At 53.8% G+C, this 16,135-nt stretch overlaps 1 protein-coding gene across 1 annotated transcript in view; it reads left to right on the top strand.

The window, feature by feature from the left end:
• The window catches only part of kpna3 (karyopherin alpha 3 (importin alpha 4)), a 115,618-nt gene that overhangs the window by 2,628 nt on the left and 96,855 nt on the right, over positions 1–16,135 (top strand). The window contains exon 2 of the mRNA XM_063051105.1: positions 9,301–9,345. Within this exon, the coding sequence (XP_062907175.1) occupies positions 9,301–9,345 (45 nt within the window). The remainder of the gene's footprint in view (positions 1–9,300; positions 9,346–16,135) is intronic.

Below are 16,135 nucleotides of genomic sequence, written 5' to 3'. Positions count from 1 at the left end.
CCAACACCCACCTAGCCCCCCCCTCCCCAACACCCACCTAGCTCCCCCTCTCACCCCAACACCCACCTAGCTCCCCCTCTCACCCCAACACCCACCTCACTCCCCCCACCTCGCTCCCCCTCTCCCCAACACCCACCGAGCCCCCACTCTCCCCAACACCCACCTCACTCCCCCCACCTCGCTCCCCCTCTCCCCAAGACCCACCTAGCCCCCTCCCTCCCCAACACCCACCTAGCCCCCCCTCCCCAACACCCACCTAGCTCCCCCTCTCCAACACCCACCTAGCTCCCCCTCTCACCCCAACACCCACCTAGCTCCCCCTCTCACCCCAACACCCACCTAGCTCCCCCTCTCACCCCAACACCCACCTAGCTCCCCCTCTCACCCCAACACCCACCTCACTCCCCCCACCTCGCTCCCCCTCTCCCCAACACCCACCTAGCCCCCCCTCCCCAACACCCACCTAGCCCCCCTCTCCCCAACACCCACCTAGCCTCCCCTCTCCCCAACACCCACCTAGCACCCCCTCTCACCCCAACACACACCTCACTCCCCCCACCTCGCTCCCCCTCTCCCCAACACCCACCTCGCTCCCCCTCTCCCCAACACCCACCTCGCTCCCCCTCTCCCCACCTCGCTCCCCCTCTCCCCAACACCCACCTCACTCCCCCTCTCCCCAACACCCACCTCACTCCCCCTCTCACCCCAACACCCACCTAGCCCCCCCCTCCCCAACACCCACCTAGCTCCCCCTCTCACCCCAACACCCACCTAGCCCCCCCTCTCCCCAACACCCACCTAGCCCCCCCTCTCCCCAACACCCACCTAGCTCCCCCTCTCACCCCAACACCCACCTCATTCCCCCCACCTCGCTCCCCCTCGCCCCAACACCCACCTAGCCCCCCCTCTCCCCAACACCCACCTAGCCCCCCCTCTCCCCAACACCCACCTAGCCCCCCTCTCCCCAACACCCACCTAGCTCCTCCTCTCACCCCAACACCCACCTCACTCCCCCTCTCACCCCAACACCCACCTCACTCCCCCCACCTCGCTCCCCCTCTCACCCCAACACCCCCCTCGCTCCCCCCACCCCAACACCCCCCTCGCTCCCCCCACCCCAACACCCACCTCACTCCCCCCACCTCGCTCCCTCTCTCCAAAACACCCACCTCGCTCCCCCTCTCTCCAACACCCACCTCGCTCCCCCTCTCTCCAACACCCACCTCACTCCCCCTCTCACCTCAACACCCACCTCACTCCCCCTCTCACCCCAACACCCACCTCACTCCCCCTCTCACCCCAACCCCCACCTCGCTCCCCCCTCCCCAACACCCACCTCGCTCCCCCTCTCCCCAACACCCACCTCGCTCCCCCTCTCCCCAACACCCACCTCTCTCCCCCTCTCCCCAACACCCACCTCGCTCCCCCTCTCCCCAACACCCACCTCGCTCCCCCTCTCACCCCAACACCCACCTCGCTCCCCCTCTCACCCCAACACCCACCTCGCTCCCCCTCTCACCCCAACACCCACCTCGCTCCCCCTCTCACCCCAACACCCACCTCGCTCCCCCTCTCACACCAACACCCACCTCGCTCCCCCCTCACCCCAACACCCACCTCGCTCCCCCTCTCACCCCAACACCCACCTCGCTCCCCCTCTCACCCCAACACCCACCTCGCTCCCCCTCTCCCCAACACCCACCTCTCTCCCACTCTCCGCAACACCCACCTCGCTCCCCCTCTCACCCCAACACCCACCTCGCTCCCCCTCTCTCCCCAACACCCACCTCGCTCCCACTCTCCCCAACACCCACCTAGCTCCCCCTCTCACCTCAACACCCACCTCACTCCCCCTCTCACCCCAACACCCACCTCACTCCCCCTCTCACCCCAACACACTCCCCCTCTCACCCCAACACCCACCTCACTCCCCCCACCTCGCTCCCCCTCTCCCCAACGCCCACCTCGCTCCCCCTCTCCCCAACACCCACCTCGCTCCCCCTCTCCCCACCACCCACCTCGCTCCCCCTCTCCCCAACACCCACCTCGCTCCCCCTCTCACCCCAACACCCACCTCGCTCCCCCTCTCACACCAACACCCACCTCGCTCCCCCTCTCCCCAACACCCACCTCGCTCCCCCTCTCACCCCAACACCCACCTCGCTCCCCCTCTCACCCCAACACCCACCTCGCTCCCCCTCTCACACCAACACCCACCTCGCTCCCCCTCTCACCCCAACACCCACCTCGCTCCCCCTCTCACCCCAACACCCACCTCGCTCCCCCTCTCTCCCCAACACCCACCTCGCTCCCCCCTCTCCCCAACACCTACCTCGCTCCCCCTCTCCCCAACACCCACCTCGCTCCTCCTCTCCCCAACACCCACCTCGCTCCCCCTCTCACCCCAACACCCACCTCGCTCCCCCTCTCACCCCAACACCCACCTCGCTCCCCCTCTCTCCCCAACACCCACCTCACTCCCCCTCTCTCCCCAACACCCACCTCGCTCCCCCTCTCTCCCCAACACCCACCTCGCTCCCCCTCTCTCCCCAACACCCACCTCGCTCCCCCTCTCTCCCCAACACCCACCTCGCTCCCACTCTCCCCAACACCCACCTCGCTCCCCCCTCTCCCTAACACCCACCTCGCTCCCCCCTCTCCCCAACACCCACCTAGCTCCCCCTCTCACCCCAACATCCACCTCGCTCCCCCTCTCACCTCAACACCCACCTCACTCCCCCCACCTCGCTCCCCCTCTCCAAAACACCCACCTCGCTCCCCCTCTCCCCAATACCCACCTCGCTCCCCCTCTCCCCAACACCCACCTCGCTCCCCCTCTCACCCCAACACCCACCTCGCTCCCCCTCTCACCCCAACACCCACCTCGCTCCCCCTCTCACCCCAACACCCACCTCGCTCCCCCTCTCACCCCAACACCCACCTCGCTCCCCCTCTCACCCCAACACCCACCTCGCTCCCCCTCTCACCCCAACACCCACCTCGCTCCCCCTCTCACCCCAACACCCACCTCGCTCCCCCTCTCCCCAACACCCACCACGCACCCACTCTCCCCAACACCCACCTCGCTCCCCCTCTCCCCAACACCCACCTCGCTCCCCCTCTCCCCAACACCCACCTAGCTCCCCCTCTCACCCCAACACCCACCTCGCTCCCCCCTCTCCCCAACACTCACCTCGCTCCCCCCTCTCCCCAACACCCACCTAGCTCCCCCTCTCACCCCATCCACCTCGCACCCCCTCTCACCCCAACACCCACCTCACTCCCCCCACCTCGCTCCCCCTCTCCAAAACACCCACCTCGCTCCCCCTCTCCCCAATACCCACCTCGCTCCCCCTCTCCCCAACACCCACCTCGCTCCCCCTCTCCCCAACACCCACCTCGCTCCCCCTCTCCCCAACACCCACCTCGCTCCCCCTCTCACCCCAACACCCACCTCGCTCCCCCTCTCACCCCAACACCCACCTCACTCCCCCCACCTCGCTCCCCCTCTCCCCAATACCCACCTCGCTCCCCCTCTTCCCAATACCCACCTCGCTCCCCCTCTCCCCAACACCCACCTCGCTCCACCTCTCCCCAACACCCACCTCGCTCCCACTCTCCCCAACACCCACCTCGCTCCCACTCTCCCCAACACCCACCTCGCTCCCACTCTCCCCAACACCCACCTCGCTCCCCCCTCTCCCCAACACCTACCTGGCTCCCCACCTCTCCCCAACACCCACCTTGCTCCCCCCTCTCCCCAACACCCACCTCGCTCCCCCCACCCCAACACCCACCTAGCTCCCCCTCTCACCCCAACATCCACCTCGCTCCCCCTCTCACCCCAACACCCACCTCACTCCCCCCACCTCGCTCCCTCTCTCCAAAACACCCACCTCGCTCCCCCCTCCCCAATACCCACCTCGCTCCCCCTCTCCCCAACACCCACCTCGCTCCCCCTCTCACCCCAACACCCACCTCGCTCCCCCTCTCACCCCAACACCCACCTCGCTCCCCCTCTCACCCCAACACCCACCTCGCTCCCCCTCTCACCCCAACACCCACCTCGCTCCCCCTCTCACCCCAACACCCACCTCGCTCCCCCTCTCACCCCAACACCCACCTCGCTCCCCCTCTCACCCCAACACCCACCTCGCTCCCCCTCTCACCCCAACACCCACCTCGCTCCCCCTCTCACCCCAACACCCACCTCGCTCCCCCTCTCACCCCAACACCCACCTCGCTCCCCCTCTCACCCCAACACCCACCTCGCTCCCCCTCTCCCCAACACCCACCTCGCTCCCCCTCTCCCCAACACCCACCTAGCTCCCCCTCTCACCCCAACACCCACCTCACTTCCTCCACCTTGCTCCCCCTCTCTCCCCAACACCCACCTCGCTCCCCCTCTCTCCCCAACACCCACCTCGCTCCCACTCTCCCCAACACCCACCTAGCTCCCCCTCTCACCCCAACACCCACCTCACTCCCCCTCTCACCCCAACACCCACCTCACTTCCTCCACCTCGCTCCCCCTCTCTCCCCAACACCCACCTCGCTCCCCCTCTCTCCCCAACACCCACCTCGCTCCCACTCTCCCCAACACCCACCTCGCTCCCACTCTCCCCAACACCCACCTCGCTCCCCCCCTCTCCGCAACATCCACCTCGCTCCCCCCTCTCCCCAACACCCACCTCGCTCCCCCCTCCCCAACACCCACCTCGCTCCCCCCTCTCCCCAACACTCACCTCGCTCCCCCCTCTCCCCAACACCCACCTAGCTCCCCCTCTCACCCCATCCACCTCGCTCCCCCTCTCACCCCAACACCCACCTCGCTCCCCCTCTCCCCAACACCCACCTCGCTCCCCCTCTCCCCAACACCCACCTCGCTCCCCCTCTCCCCAACACCCACCTCGCTCCCCCCTCCCCAACACCCACCTCGCTCCCCCTCTCACCCCAACACCCACCTCGCTCCCCCTCTCACCCCAACACCCACCTCACTCCCCAATACCCACCTCGCTCCCCCTCTCCCCAATACCCACCTCGCTCCCCCTCTCCCCAACACCCACCTCGCTCCCCCTCTCCCCAACACCCACCTCGCTCCCCCTCTCCCCAACACCCACCTCGCTCCCCCTCTCCCCAACACACACCTCGCTCCCCCTCTCCCCAACACCCACCTCGCTCCCCCTCTCCCCAACACCCACCTCGCTCCCCCTCTCCCCAACACCCACCTCGCTCCCCCTCTCCCCAACACCCACCTCGCTCCCCCTCTCCCCAACACCCACCTCGCTCCCCCTCTCCCCAACACCCACCTCGCTCCCCCTCTCCCCAACACCCACCTCGCTCCCCCTCTCCCCAACACCCACCTCGCTCCCCCTCTCCCCAACACCCACCTCGCTCCCCCTCTCCCCAACACCCACCTCGCTCCCCCTCTCCCCAACACCCACCTCGCTCCCCCTCTCCCCAACACCCACCTCGCTCCCCCTCTCCCCAACACCCACCTCGCTCCCCCTCTCCCCAACACCCACCTCGCTCCCCCTCTCCCCAACACCCACCTCGCTCCCCCTCTCCCCAACACCCACCTCGCTCCCCCTCTCACTCCAACACCCACCTCGCTCCCCCCCTCTCCCCAACACCCACCTCGCTCCCCCCCTCTCCCCAACACCCACCTCGCTCCACCCCTCTCCCCAACACCCACCTCGCTCCCCTCACCTCGCTCCCCCCACCTCGCTCCCCCTCTCACCCCGACACCCACCTCGCTCCCCCTCTCCCCAACACCCACCTCGCTCCCCCTCTCACTCCAACACCCACCTCGCTCCCCCTCTCACTCCAACACCCACCTCGCTCCCCCTCTCCCCAACACCCACCTCGCTCCCCCCCTCTCCCCAACACCCACCTCGCTCCCCTCACCTCGCTCCCCCCACCTCGCTCCCCCTCTCACCCCGACACCCACCTCGCTCCCCCTCTCACCCCGACACCCACCTCGCTCCCCCTCTCACCCCGACACCCACCTCGCTCCCCCTCTCACCCCGACACCCACCTCGCTCCCCCTCTCACCCCGACACCCACCTCGCTCCCCCTCTCACCCCGACACCCTCCTCGCTCCCCCTCTCACCCCGACACCCACCTCGCTCCCCCTCTCACCCCGACACCCACCTCGCTCCCCCTCTCCCCCCGACACCCACCTCGCTCCCCCTCTCCCCCCGACACCCACCTCGCTCCCCCTCTCCCCAACACCCACCTCGCTCCCCCTCTCCCCAACACCCACCTCGCTCCCCCTCTCCCCAACACCCACCTCGCTCCCCCTCTCACTCCAACACCCACCTCGCTCCCCCTCTCCCCAACACCCACCTCGCTCCCCCCTCTCCCCAACACCCACCTCGCTCCCCTCACCTCGCTCCCCCTCTCACCCCGACACCCACCTCGCTCCCCCTCTCACCCCGACACCCACCCGGCTCCCCCTCTCACCCCAACACCCACCCCGCTCCCCCTCTCTCCCCAACACCCACCCCGCTCCCCCTCTCTCCCCAACACCCACCCCGCTCCCCCTCTCTCCCCAACACCCACCCCGCTCCCCCTCTCTCCCCAACACCCACCCCGCTCCCCCTCTCTCCCCATCACCCACCCCGCTCCCCCTCTCCCCAACACCCACCCCGCTCCCCCTCTCCCCAACACCCACCCCGCTCTCCCTCTCACCCCAACACCCACCCCTCTCCCCCTCCCACCCCTCTCCGCAACACCCCTCCTCCCCCAACACCCCCCCTCCCCCACTCTCCTTCTCCCACCTCCCTTCCCTCTCCCCCCCAAGCTCCCTTCTCCCCACTGCCCCCATTCCCACCTCTCTACCCCTCCCTGGCACTCACCCACCTCCCCCCCTCAACTCCCCCCAACACCCACACCCACCACCTGGTCCACCTCCCCACTCTTCTCCCCAACCCTAACACCTCCCCCCCCCAACACCCAGCTAGCACTGCTCCCCCTCTGTCCCCAGTTCACCATCAGCCCCCTCGCCCCTCTTGCTGAAGCCCCCATCGCCCTACCCTCCCTGCTCCCTCACTCCCCTCCCCCAACCTCCCTCTTGCTCCTTCACCAGCCCCTTCCCATCTCCATCCTCCACTTCCACCCAAAGTGCCCATCATCCCGGAAACTCCCATTCTTCCTCCTCCAACGGCGTGTATCACAGCCAGCAATCCCTAAAGGCCCCAATCCTTGGAACCCTGCCACTATCTGCCCCTTGGTCCCTGCTGTTCCCTCTCTGCCTATCACCCCATGAATCCCCTTCTCTCATCATACTGATGTCTCATTTCCTCTGCACTAATTCACTCCGCCCCGTTCCAACCCTACACTGCTCCCCATCACAGGCCCACTAATTACACGTATCCTTAGATGTTGATCGTGCTTCCTACCTGTTTCTCCATCCCCCGTGCCACATTCCCTTTCTCTCCTCACCCTGTTCACTCACCTTCCCTCTTCCAGACACCTGTACTCCCTCTCCCACCCCCACAGTTGTTTTGTGCCCTCTCCCCTTCTACACGTCCGCATACACACTGTACCATCGCTCTTCTGTGTGGCTGTGTCTGACCCGCTCAGTATAAGAAGCGAGTGAGAAGTAAACTGAGGGATGTTGGGGAAAGTAGGATCATTTCTGCTGTGTTATATGGTTTCTTGCGATACGTTCTCTCCTTCTGTGCAGGCGGACAATACCGTATACCAAGTTTGGGTTTTAAAGTATTATCTGCATGTGCTAGTAACGGAATTGAAATTTGTTGCACAAAGCTTTTATTGTGTTAATGTTGAACGTAATGGAAATAAGTGTAGAATGCAGTTTCTACCTGTGACACAGATGATAAGGCAGTAGGGAGCGTGAAAACTCTTCACACAAAATAACGAGGTCAGGTTGCCTGAGTAAACTGACCACACCAGCTCATCAATGGACCATTTTCTCATTTCATTAATACTCTATATGAACTGAATGTTTATTTTGAATACAATCACAGTACATACTTACTGTCTGTTACGCCACTGCCGATTTGGCCAGCAATGAAGGTCCTCCATCATTTTGACCAGTCAGGGTTGTTAACCCTGAGCTGAAATTGGTGGACCAGCAGTCTATTCTTAGTCTGGCCTCTACCCTTCGACCTATTTGGTATGGGTGACCCTAACAAGAGGTAAAGCACAAGGCCCTGACATGGCTCTCTGGGTCATTGAGTCACACAAGCCTCCAAAACACAACAAAGTTGTGGTTCTCTTAGGGGAATTACAGTTCAAGCTTTGTTCTTAGTTCTGTAAGAGGTCAGATTTATCATGGCTACTGTTGTAGTATATGCCCCAGTGAACTGTGATGCAGCCCCCTTGTTGCACCACTCCCCCTCGTAACTCTCTCCACCTTATCTCCCCTCTTATCCCTAAAGACGCAAGCAAAAGAAACTTAATTTGCTCACTGTGTGCTTCAGCCTGGCTCCAACATGCGGTCTGTTTTCTGGTCTATATTTTCCTGACCAAACAAGAGCATGTTTACTTTGCAGAGTTAAGGAGACAAATTTTGCTTAGTAGAGCAATCCCACTTACATGATGGGGATAAAGACAAGTATAGAGCAGAAAATGATTTCCACTGGAGGGTGAGTTCAGAGCAGAAGGATACAAGGTCACAAGTGGTTGAGAGAATTTACAGGAAGCATTTAATGCAGAATAAAGTGGAAGTCTGTAACTCAGCATTCCAAAAATAACTTGTTAACTTGGAAATGTTATAACTGATTTTTGTTAAAGGTTGTGGACTGAAGTTTAGGTTGGCACAGTGGCACAGCCAGTAAAGCTGTTGCTGCTGCTTGGCTGTGTTGAGCCTCATTCAGTCTTTACCCTCGGTGTGAAGTTTGCGCATTGTCCGAGTGAGAACATGGGTTCCCACCCTGCCCTGCCCCCTGTGTCTGGTTTCCTCTGACATCCAGAAGATGTGGGTTTGGTTGGTTAATTAGCCATTAAATTGGCTCCTAGTGTGTGAGTAAGTGGATCTGGGAAAGTTGAGGGGAATGTAGGATTAATTTAAAATGGGATTACTGTAGGAGTAGTGCCAATGATCAGCATGGTCTCAATGGGCAGAAAGGCCTATGTCCATGCAGATTAATAACAATCTAAATGGTAGAACTGCGTATGTGTATTTCAACGTGGGCAATATTTAACAGCCTGATATTAAACTGACTTGTTAGAGAGAGTACAACTAAACGTTCACTACTTTATAGCACATTACCACCACAGAAATTTGTTGAGAAAGTTGATTAATTCTGTGTGGTTGTTATTCTGTTACAGACGATGAGAAGGCACCGAAATGAAGTTACAGTGGAACTAAGAAAGGTAATAGCATTTTAATGGAGCTTTGTGCTCAATCATTGTAACTTGTTCTTTTAATATGTAACCAGCTGACACAAATCACTTGTTGGGTGACGTATTTCTAATGGTGTAGGTTGTGGAGCCTCTAGCCTGTCCTATTGCCATACCGTTTCCACCTCTAGCATACTTCGAGCAGTAAGCTCTTACGGATATTGTTTTGACGACATCTTTTGCCATGTCAGCTATCCAAGAACTTTGACAAAGCTGATCAGTTAATTCCAATCCATGGATTTTACTTACTTTTGTTACATTACTATTATATATACAATTATATTTTGGAACTTACTACGTCCATAAGTTATTGACTTGTTGCATTGATAATTTATCTTTTAAAAATTGATTTTCCCCTTGGCTGCCTAGTGATGGAAAGTTTCCCAAATATTCCGGAAATGTTTAACTGCAATGTCATTAGTAAGAGGGAACCAGTGAACCCCTTACGTAAGATGTCTCTGTTGTAAGTGTTGCACTGGTGCTTGGAAATGTTTGGATCTGTGAAAAGCATGATAGAGTTCACTAAATTAGATACTGACCTAACTGGCAGGTATACATTTTAATATCTAAGGCCGCAACGTCATTGCCTCGAGGTAAGGTTTCAGATTGGAGCACTGTTTTGAGGTTGGCAGTTTTGTGAACAGTCATCACCAGTAGCTAAGATTTTGAGGATCCCTACGGTGCTGAATTATTGGAGTTTTACCATATTCCTTTTTAGCACTTAAACTTTGCTGGTTTGGTAATTGCAGGTAATGATGGCGAGTCACCTCCTTGAACTGCTGTAGTCCTTCTGATAAAGATACAGCCACATTACTGTTCGGCATGGACTTCCAGGATTTAATCAGCATGCTTTCCTCAAGGGAAAATTTTGCCTGACAAATCTGTTGGAATTATTTGAAGAAGTAACAAGCAGGATACACAAAGAATTGGTTGATGTTGCGTACTTGGATTTTCAGACGGCCTTTGACAAAGTACCACACATGAAGCTGCTTAAGGTGTTAAAAGCACATGTCCCTCCACCTATCTGTGCAAACTTTGCAACAAAACCAAATTGGCAGGAGGCAAAGAGGGAGCCAATGACTAGTGGGTATTCCACAGGGGTCTGGTGTTTGGACTGCTTCTCACACTATGTGTCAATGATTTGGATGATGGAATTGATGGCTTTGTTGCAAAGTTTGCGGATGATACAGATATAGGTGGAGGGGCTGGTAGTTTTGAGGAAGAAGGGAAGCTACAGATGGACTTAAACAGATTAGAATAATGGGAAAAGAAGTGGCAGGTGGAATACAGTGTCAGGAAATGTATGGCCATGTGCTTTGGTAGAAGAAATAAAAATGTAGACTATTTTCTGAATGGAGAGAAAATTAAAAAATCTGAGATGCAAAGGGACTTGGGAGTCCGTGTGCAGGATTCCTTAAATGCAAGGATGTAATGTTGAGGCTTTATAAAGCACTGGTGAGGACTCACTTGGAATATTGCGAGCAGTTTTGGGCCCCTTATCTTATGAAGGATGTGCTGAACTAGCGAGGGTTCAAAGGAGGTTCACGAAAATGATTCTAGGATTGAACAGTTTGTCATATGAAGAACATTTGACGGCTCTGGACCTGTATTCAATAGAATGCAGAAGAATGAGGGGGAGATCTCATTGAAACCTCTCGAATGGGGAAAGAGCTTGATAAAGTGGAAGTGGGAGAGGATGGTAGAAGTGTGTAGGACCAGAGGACACAGCCTCAGAATAGAGCGGTGTCCTTTTAGAATGAAGCTGAGGAATTTCTTTCATCAGTGAGTGGTGAATCTGGAATTCTTTGCCACAGGCAGCTGTGGAGGTCAAGTCTTTGCGTATATTTAAGGTAGAGGTTGATAAATTCTTGATTGGTCAGGGCATGAAGGGATATGGGGAGAAGGCCGGAGATTGGGGCTGAGGGTAAAAATGCATCAGCCTTGATACGATGGCAGAAGACTCAATTAGCCAAATAGCCTAATTCTGCTCCTATATCTTTTGGTCTTGCATCCAATGGTGATGAGAGATGGGTGATGTGTTTTGAAATCAGCATCAGTGGTGGAGGGAATGAATGTTTAAGGTAGTTTATGGGGTGCCAGTCAGCTTCTTTGTCCAGGATGATATTGAGCTTCTTGTGAGCTATTGGCATTGCATACTTCCAGGCCAGTGGAAAGTATTCTGTCATACTCCTGGTTTGTGTCCTGTGGAGGTCTTGGGTGGAGGCTCATTTGCTTCTGACCTGCTCTTGTAGGCTTGGGGTATTTATGTGGCGCTGCCAGTCAAATTTGTGGTCAGTGGTGATGCCGCCCCCACCCCCAGAATAATAATAGTGGCGGTGGTGGGGTGGACTTTAGCAATGGTGATGCCATTGAATGTCAAGGGTAGGTGATTAGACTTTTTTTTGTTGAAAATGATCAATACCTTACCCTTTTGAGGTGTGAATGTTACTTGCCCAGCACGACTGTTTTTATGTTTTGCTGTGTACAGGCACCAGCTGCTTCATTAGCTGAGGAATGAAGTTGGATTTGAACACTGAGCAGTCATCAGTGATGAACTAGTGATCTTATGCTAGAGGCTGCTGAATACATTTAGGAAATAGTCTACACTTTTATTTCCTCTACCAAAGTGCATGCCCCAATGAGTTTCTGCAGTGATGCTCCAGGGCAAGGGTTCCAAACCTTTATTTCATAGACCCCAACCATTAACCAAGGGGCCTGTCGACCCCAGGTTGCGAACCCCTTTTCTAGAGAGATGATAGACTCCAACCACAACCATCTTCCTTTGTGTGAGCTATGACTCCAGCCATTTGAGTGTTTTCCTTTCAATGCTCATTAATATCTGTTTTACCAGGCAGCTTGGTGCCACACTTAGTCAACTGCTGCCTTGATCTCAAGGACAAGTCCTCCACATCTCTCAAATTCAACTCTTGGGTCCAAAACTGATGTGATCTGAGCTGAGTAGTCTTTGGAGAAGGTCCAGAGGAGGTTCATAAGAATGATTATGGGAATGAAAGGGTTAATGCACAAGGAGTGTTTGATGGCCCTGGGCCTGTACTTGCTGGAGTTTAGCTATTGAAAAGCTGAGAGAGAGTGGATGTGGAAAGGATATTTCCTATAGTGGGTGGGTCTAGGACCAGAAGGCACAGCCTCAGAATAGAGGGACATCCATTTAGAACAGAGATGAGAAGGAATTTCTTTTGCCAGAGGGTGGTGAATCTGTGGATTTCATTGCCATGGACGGCTGTAGAAGCCAAGTCATCGAGTATACTTAAAGCTGAGTTTGATCGGTTCTTGGATTAGTCAAGGTGTCAAAGGTTACGGGGTGAAGGCAGGAAGATGGGATTGAAGGGGATAATAAATCAGCCATGATCGAATGGTAGAGCAGATTCTTTGGGCCGAATGGCCTAATTCTGCTCCTATGCCTTATAGTGAAATCCAAATTATACTTTATTGAGTAGGTTATTGGTGAATAAGTGTCTCTTGATAGTCCTGTCAACTAAGACTTCCATCACATTGCTGATGGTTGAGACTAGGCTACTTATTTGCAGCAATAACACCTGTATTTGTCTATGGTGTATATGACTCTTTATTGGTGGCAAGCCAACATAAAATATTGATAAGTGGTGTAATAAATCCTTTAACAAATCTAGTAGCTTGTTTGTCTGCATGAAGCTTTGACAGATTATACGTGAGTTTTTTCCCATCTTTCTACTTCTGATTGGATACCTGCGTCATTTTGAGCTGAAATTTAGAGTCCATTTAATGCAGTGCTTTTAACGTTCAAACCTTCATCCATAATTGTATTACTTCTAGGTTTGACTATTCCAATGTTGTTCTGATTCTTCTTTCTCTTTTAAATCATGACAAACTTCAGATACCTCAGTATTTTGTTGTGTCTTCCAACTGGCACACCTCGCCTTTGTCTCACGGATTTATACTGAATCATGTTAAGCCATGGCTTAATTTCAACCATTTGTTTCTAGATGCTTTCATATCTTTGCGTCTTTCTGACTGGTTAAATGTAAAAATATTTTCCTATGTACAGTTGTCTTATAAAAAATAAATTGTTATTAAATAAGATATGCTATTTGTCATGCACAATTTGCAATAATTAGCCTGCTGATATAGTCAGGCACATTTAAGCTCACGTTCTGATATGTGAGTACATTGTAGATTCTCTTTTCTGGAGATGCCAATGTGACTGTGTAGTAATTGCCCTTTCATTGTGCCTTACATTGCCATCTAAAACGGATTTGCACTCAACTGAAGAGCAAGTTCGACAGGGAGAGGACTGACATGTTTCCCAAAAACGATATCGGCTCAGTACTTGGATACGATAAAATGAAGTTTAAATGACTATTTTAATAACCTATTGGATGAGGATGTACTGGGCTGTAGTTGGCCAGTGATTACAATTTTGGAGTCCAGAGCACGGTGTTTCTGTTATGAATCAGATTAGAGGTAAGGATGCTTGACTCTTTGCTGTTTCTGGGCCAGTTTTGATACTATTTTACAGACTTTTTTTATTATCAAAATATACTTTATTGACAATAAAATTATTTACAGTAACTGTTCAATAACTCTAAATTCTTTACAGACATTACCATTACATTCTATACAGTTAAAAACTTTCATCCACTCACGTGGCACTCTACTGGTTCATATTGTACAATACAACCATTGTTGAGGGGTATACTTCCTGCTGCCCAATCCATCCCACTCCCGCAGGAGAAGAGCCCTAAACTGTGGTCCTTCCCCCACCGGGCCCTTGCGGTGGCTGCACCAAGTTTCAGTGCGTCCCTCATCACGTATTCCTGCAGCCGAGAATGTGCCAGTCGGCAGCATTCTGCCACAGACATCCTGATGTGCTGATAGTACTATTTTGCAGATAAACTTAACTTTTGGCTCAATACAAAGATTTATACCTTTTCCGCAGTGACGGGATGGCACTAGGCTCTACAGTACCAACGACCCGGGTTCAATTCCTGCCGCTGCCTGTAAGGTATTCCTGTGTGCATGTGGGTTTTCTCTGAGTGCTCCAGTTTCCTCCCCTAATCCAAACATTTACTAGTTCGTAGGTTAATTAGTCACTGTATTGTCCCGTGATTAGGCTGGGATTGCTGGATGGCACGGGTCAAAGTGACGGAAAGGCTTATTCAATAAGTAAACTAATCAGAAGTATTGTTCCACCCACTGTTGAGCAGTAGCAAAGGAAGTGATTGAATGTGTTAGTTTGCTAGAACCTAAGGGCCTTTGGTAAAGTACAGAATGGACAGATGAGAGAATTAAGAAAGGTTGGAAGTGAACGTTTATCTATGATACTTATTGACATGAGCTTTGAATGACAAGTGTCTGATATCGGAGTTATTGAGGTGATTTAAACAGTTATTTTACTAAGTTTTATTGATCAAGGTTTCTTTTTTTTATTGTGTATGAACTGGAAGTTTGCCTCCTGAAACCTTTTTGACTGGATCTCTGCAGAATTTACCATAACCACAACCTGTGCAGAGGGTTCTGAAGTGACTGTAGTGACAGCAAGAAAGTACCTGCTGAATGGTAGCAGTTAGATCTTAGTGCTTTTGGCAATTGAAATGTGGGTCCTGGTATCTGTTTACAAGACTGTTAAATTTAGCTGACAGTAATTATCGGCTTCTGCATCCTGCAAGGTGCTGAGTAGGGGATGGGGGTTGAAGAGCCCAGCCACGACATTCACACAGCACATCCTGTCTCCTCAAATCGCATCTGTGGCTGATATACAGACCAATCTGCAGACTGATTCATGAATTTTGTTCAAGAATGCTTATGGCTAACACTCTGAATAAGTGTTGCTTTGGTGACCCAAGGTGCTCGGTAGAGATTAAGACAGCACAGAGATCATACTACTGGAGCCAATGAAGCTGTTACTGCAGCTGGTGTGGTACTTTACAAGGCTAGTGATTCCTGTTGCGGTCTGTGGAGAGTCTGCGCATTCTTGAAGCATGGCAACATTTGCAGGCTGCCTCCAGCACATCCTCAAGCTGTGTTAGTTGTTGACACAAACAACACATTTCACTGTATGTTTTGACGTACATGTGACAAATAAAACTTTATCTTATCACAAACGAGAGAAAATCTGCAAATGCTGGAAATACGAGCAATACACACAAAATGCTGGAGGAATTCAGCAGGCTAGCCAGCATCTATAGAAAAAAAGTATGGTTGATGTTTCTTCCGAAGGGTTTCGGCCCAAAACGTTGACTGTACTCTTTTTCCATAGTTGCTGTCCTCCAGCATTTTGTGTCTGTCACTAAAACTATACCTTGTATCTTTAAATTTTAATTAACACAAAGAGTTGTTGGATTCTGATTTGAGATTCGAGGTGCTTTTGGAAGTCAAAAATGAGACATAAAACTTTCCGCTTCACGGTTGTATATTAAGCGCTAAGACAACAAAAAGAATAGGAAAATAGAGAGAAGGTGATAGGGAAGGAGAAAAGAGAAGAAAAGTAAAAGATGGCGATCTAACGTGCTCTGTTCTTCTACCCTATAGATAACACATTCCATTCAAATTTGTAGATAAAGAGTTAACCAATCAGCTAGCCCCTATTCTAATAATGCATTACCCAGTAAGCTTCCAGGTTAATACAAAGAACTGTAACCACTAGGGGACACACTGAAGAATTGCATATACATAGAAAATTATATAAAAATGCAAGAAAGCTTAAGAAAGTTAAAACTACAAAGAAAGTAACAATTATACAGTGCAATTATACAGTGCAATCCAA

Source organism: Mobula hypostoma, chromosome 6, assembly GCF_963921235.1.
Source record: "Mobula hypostoma chromosome 6, sMobHyp1.1, whole genome shotgun sequence".
NCBI lineage: Eukaryota > Metazoa > Chordata > Chondrichthyes > Myliobatiformes > Myliobatidae > Mobula > Mobula hypostoma.
The sequence above is the reverse complement of the archived record's forward strand: the minus strand, read 5'-3'. Positions and strand labels throughout refer to the sequence as shown.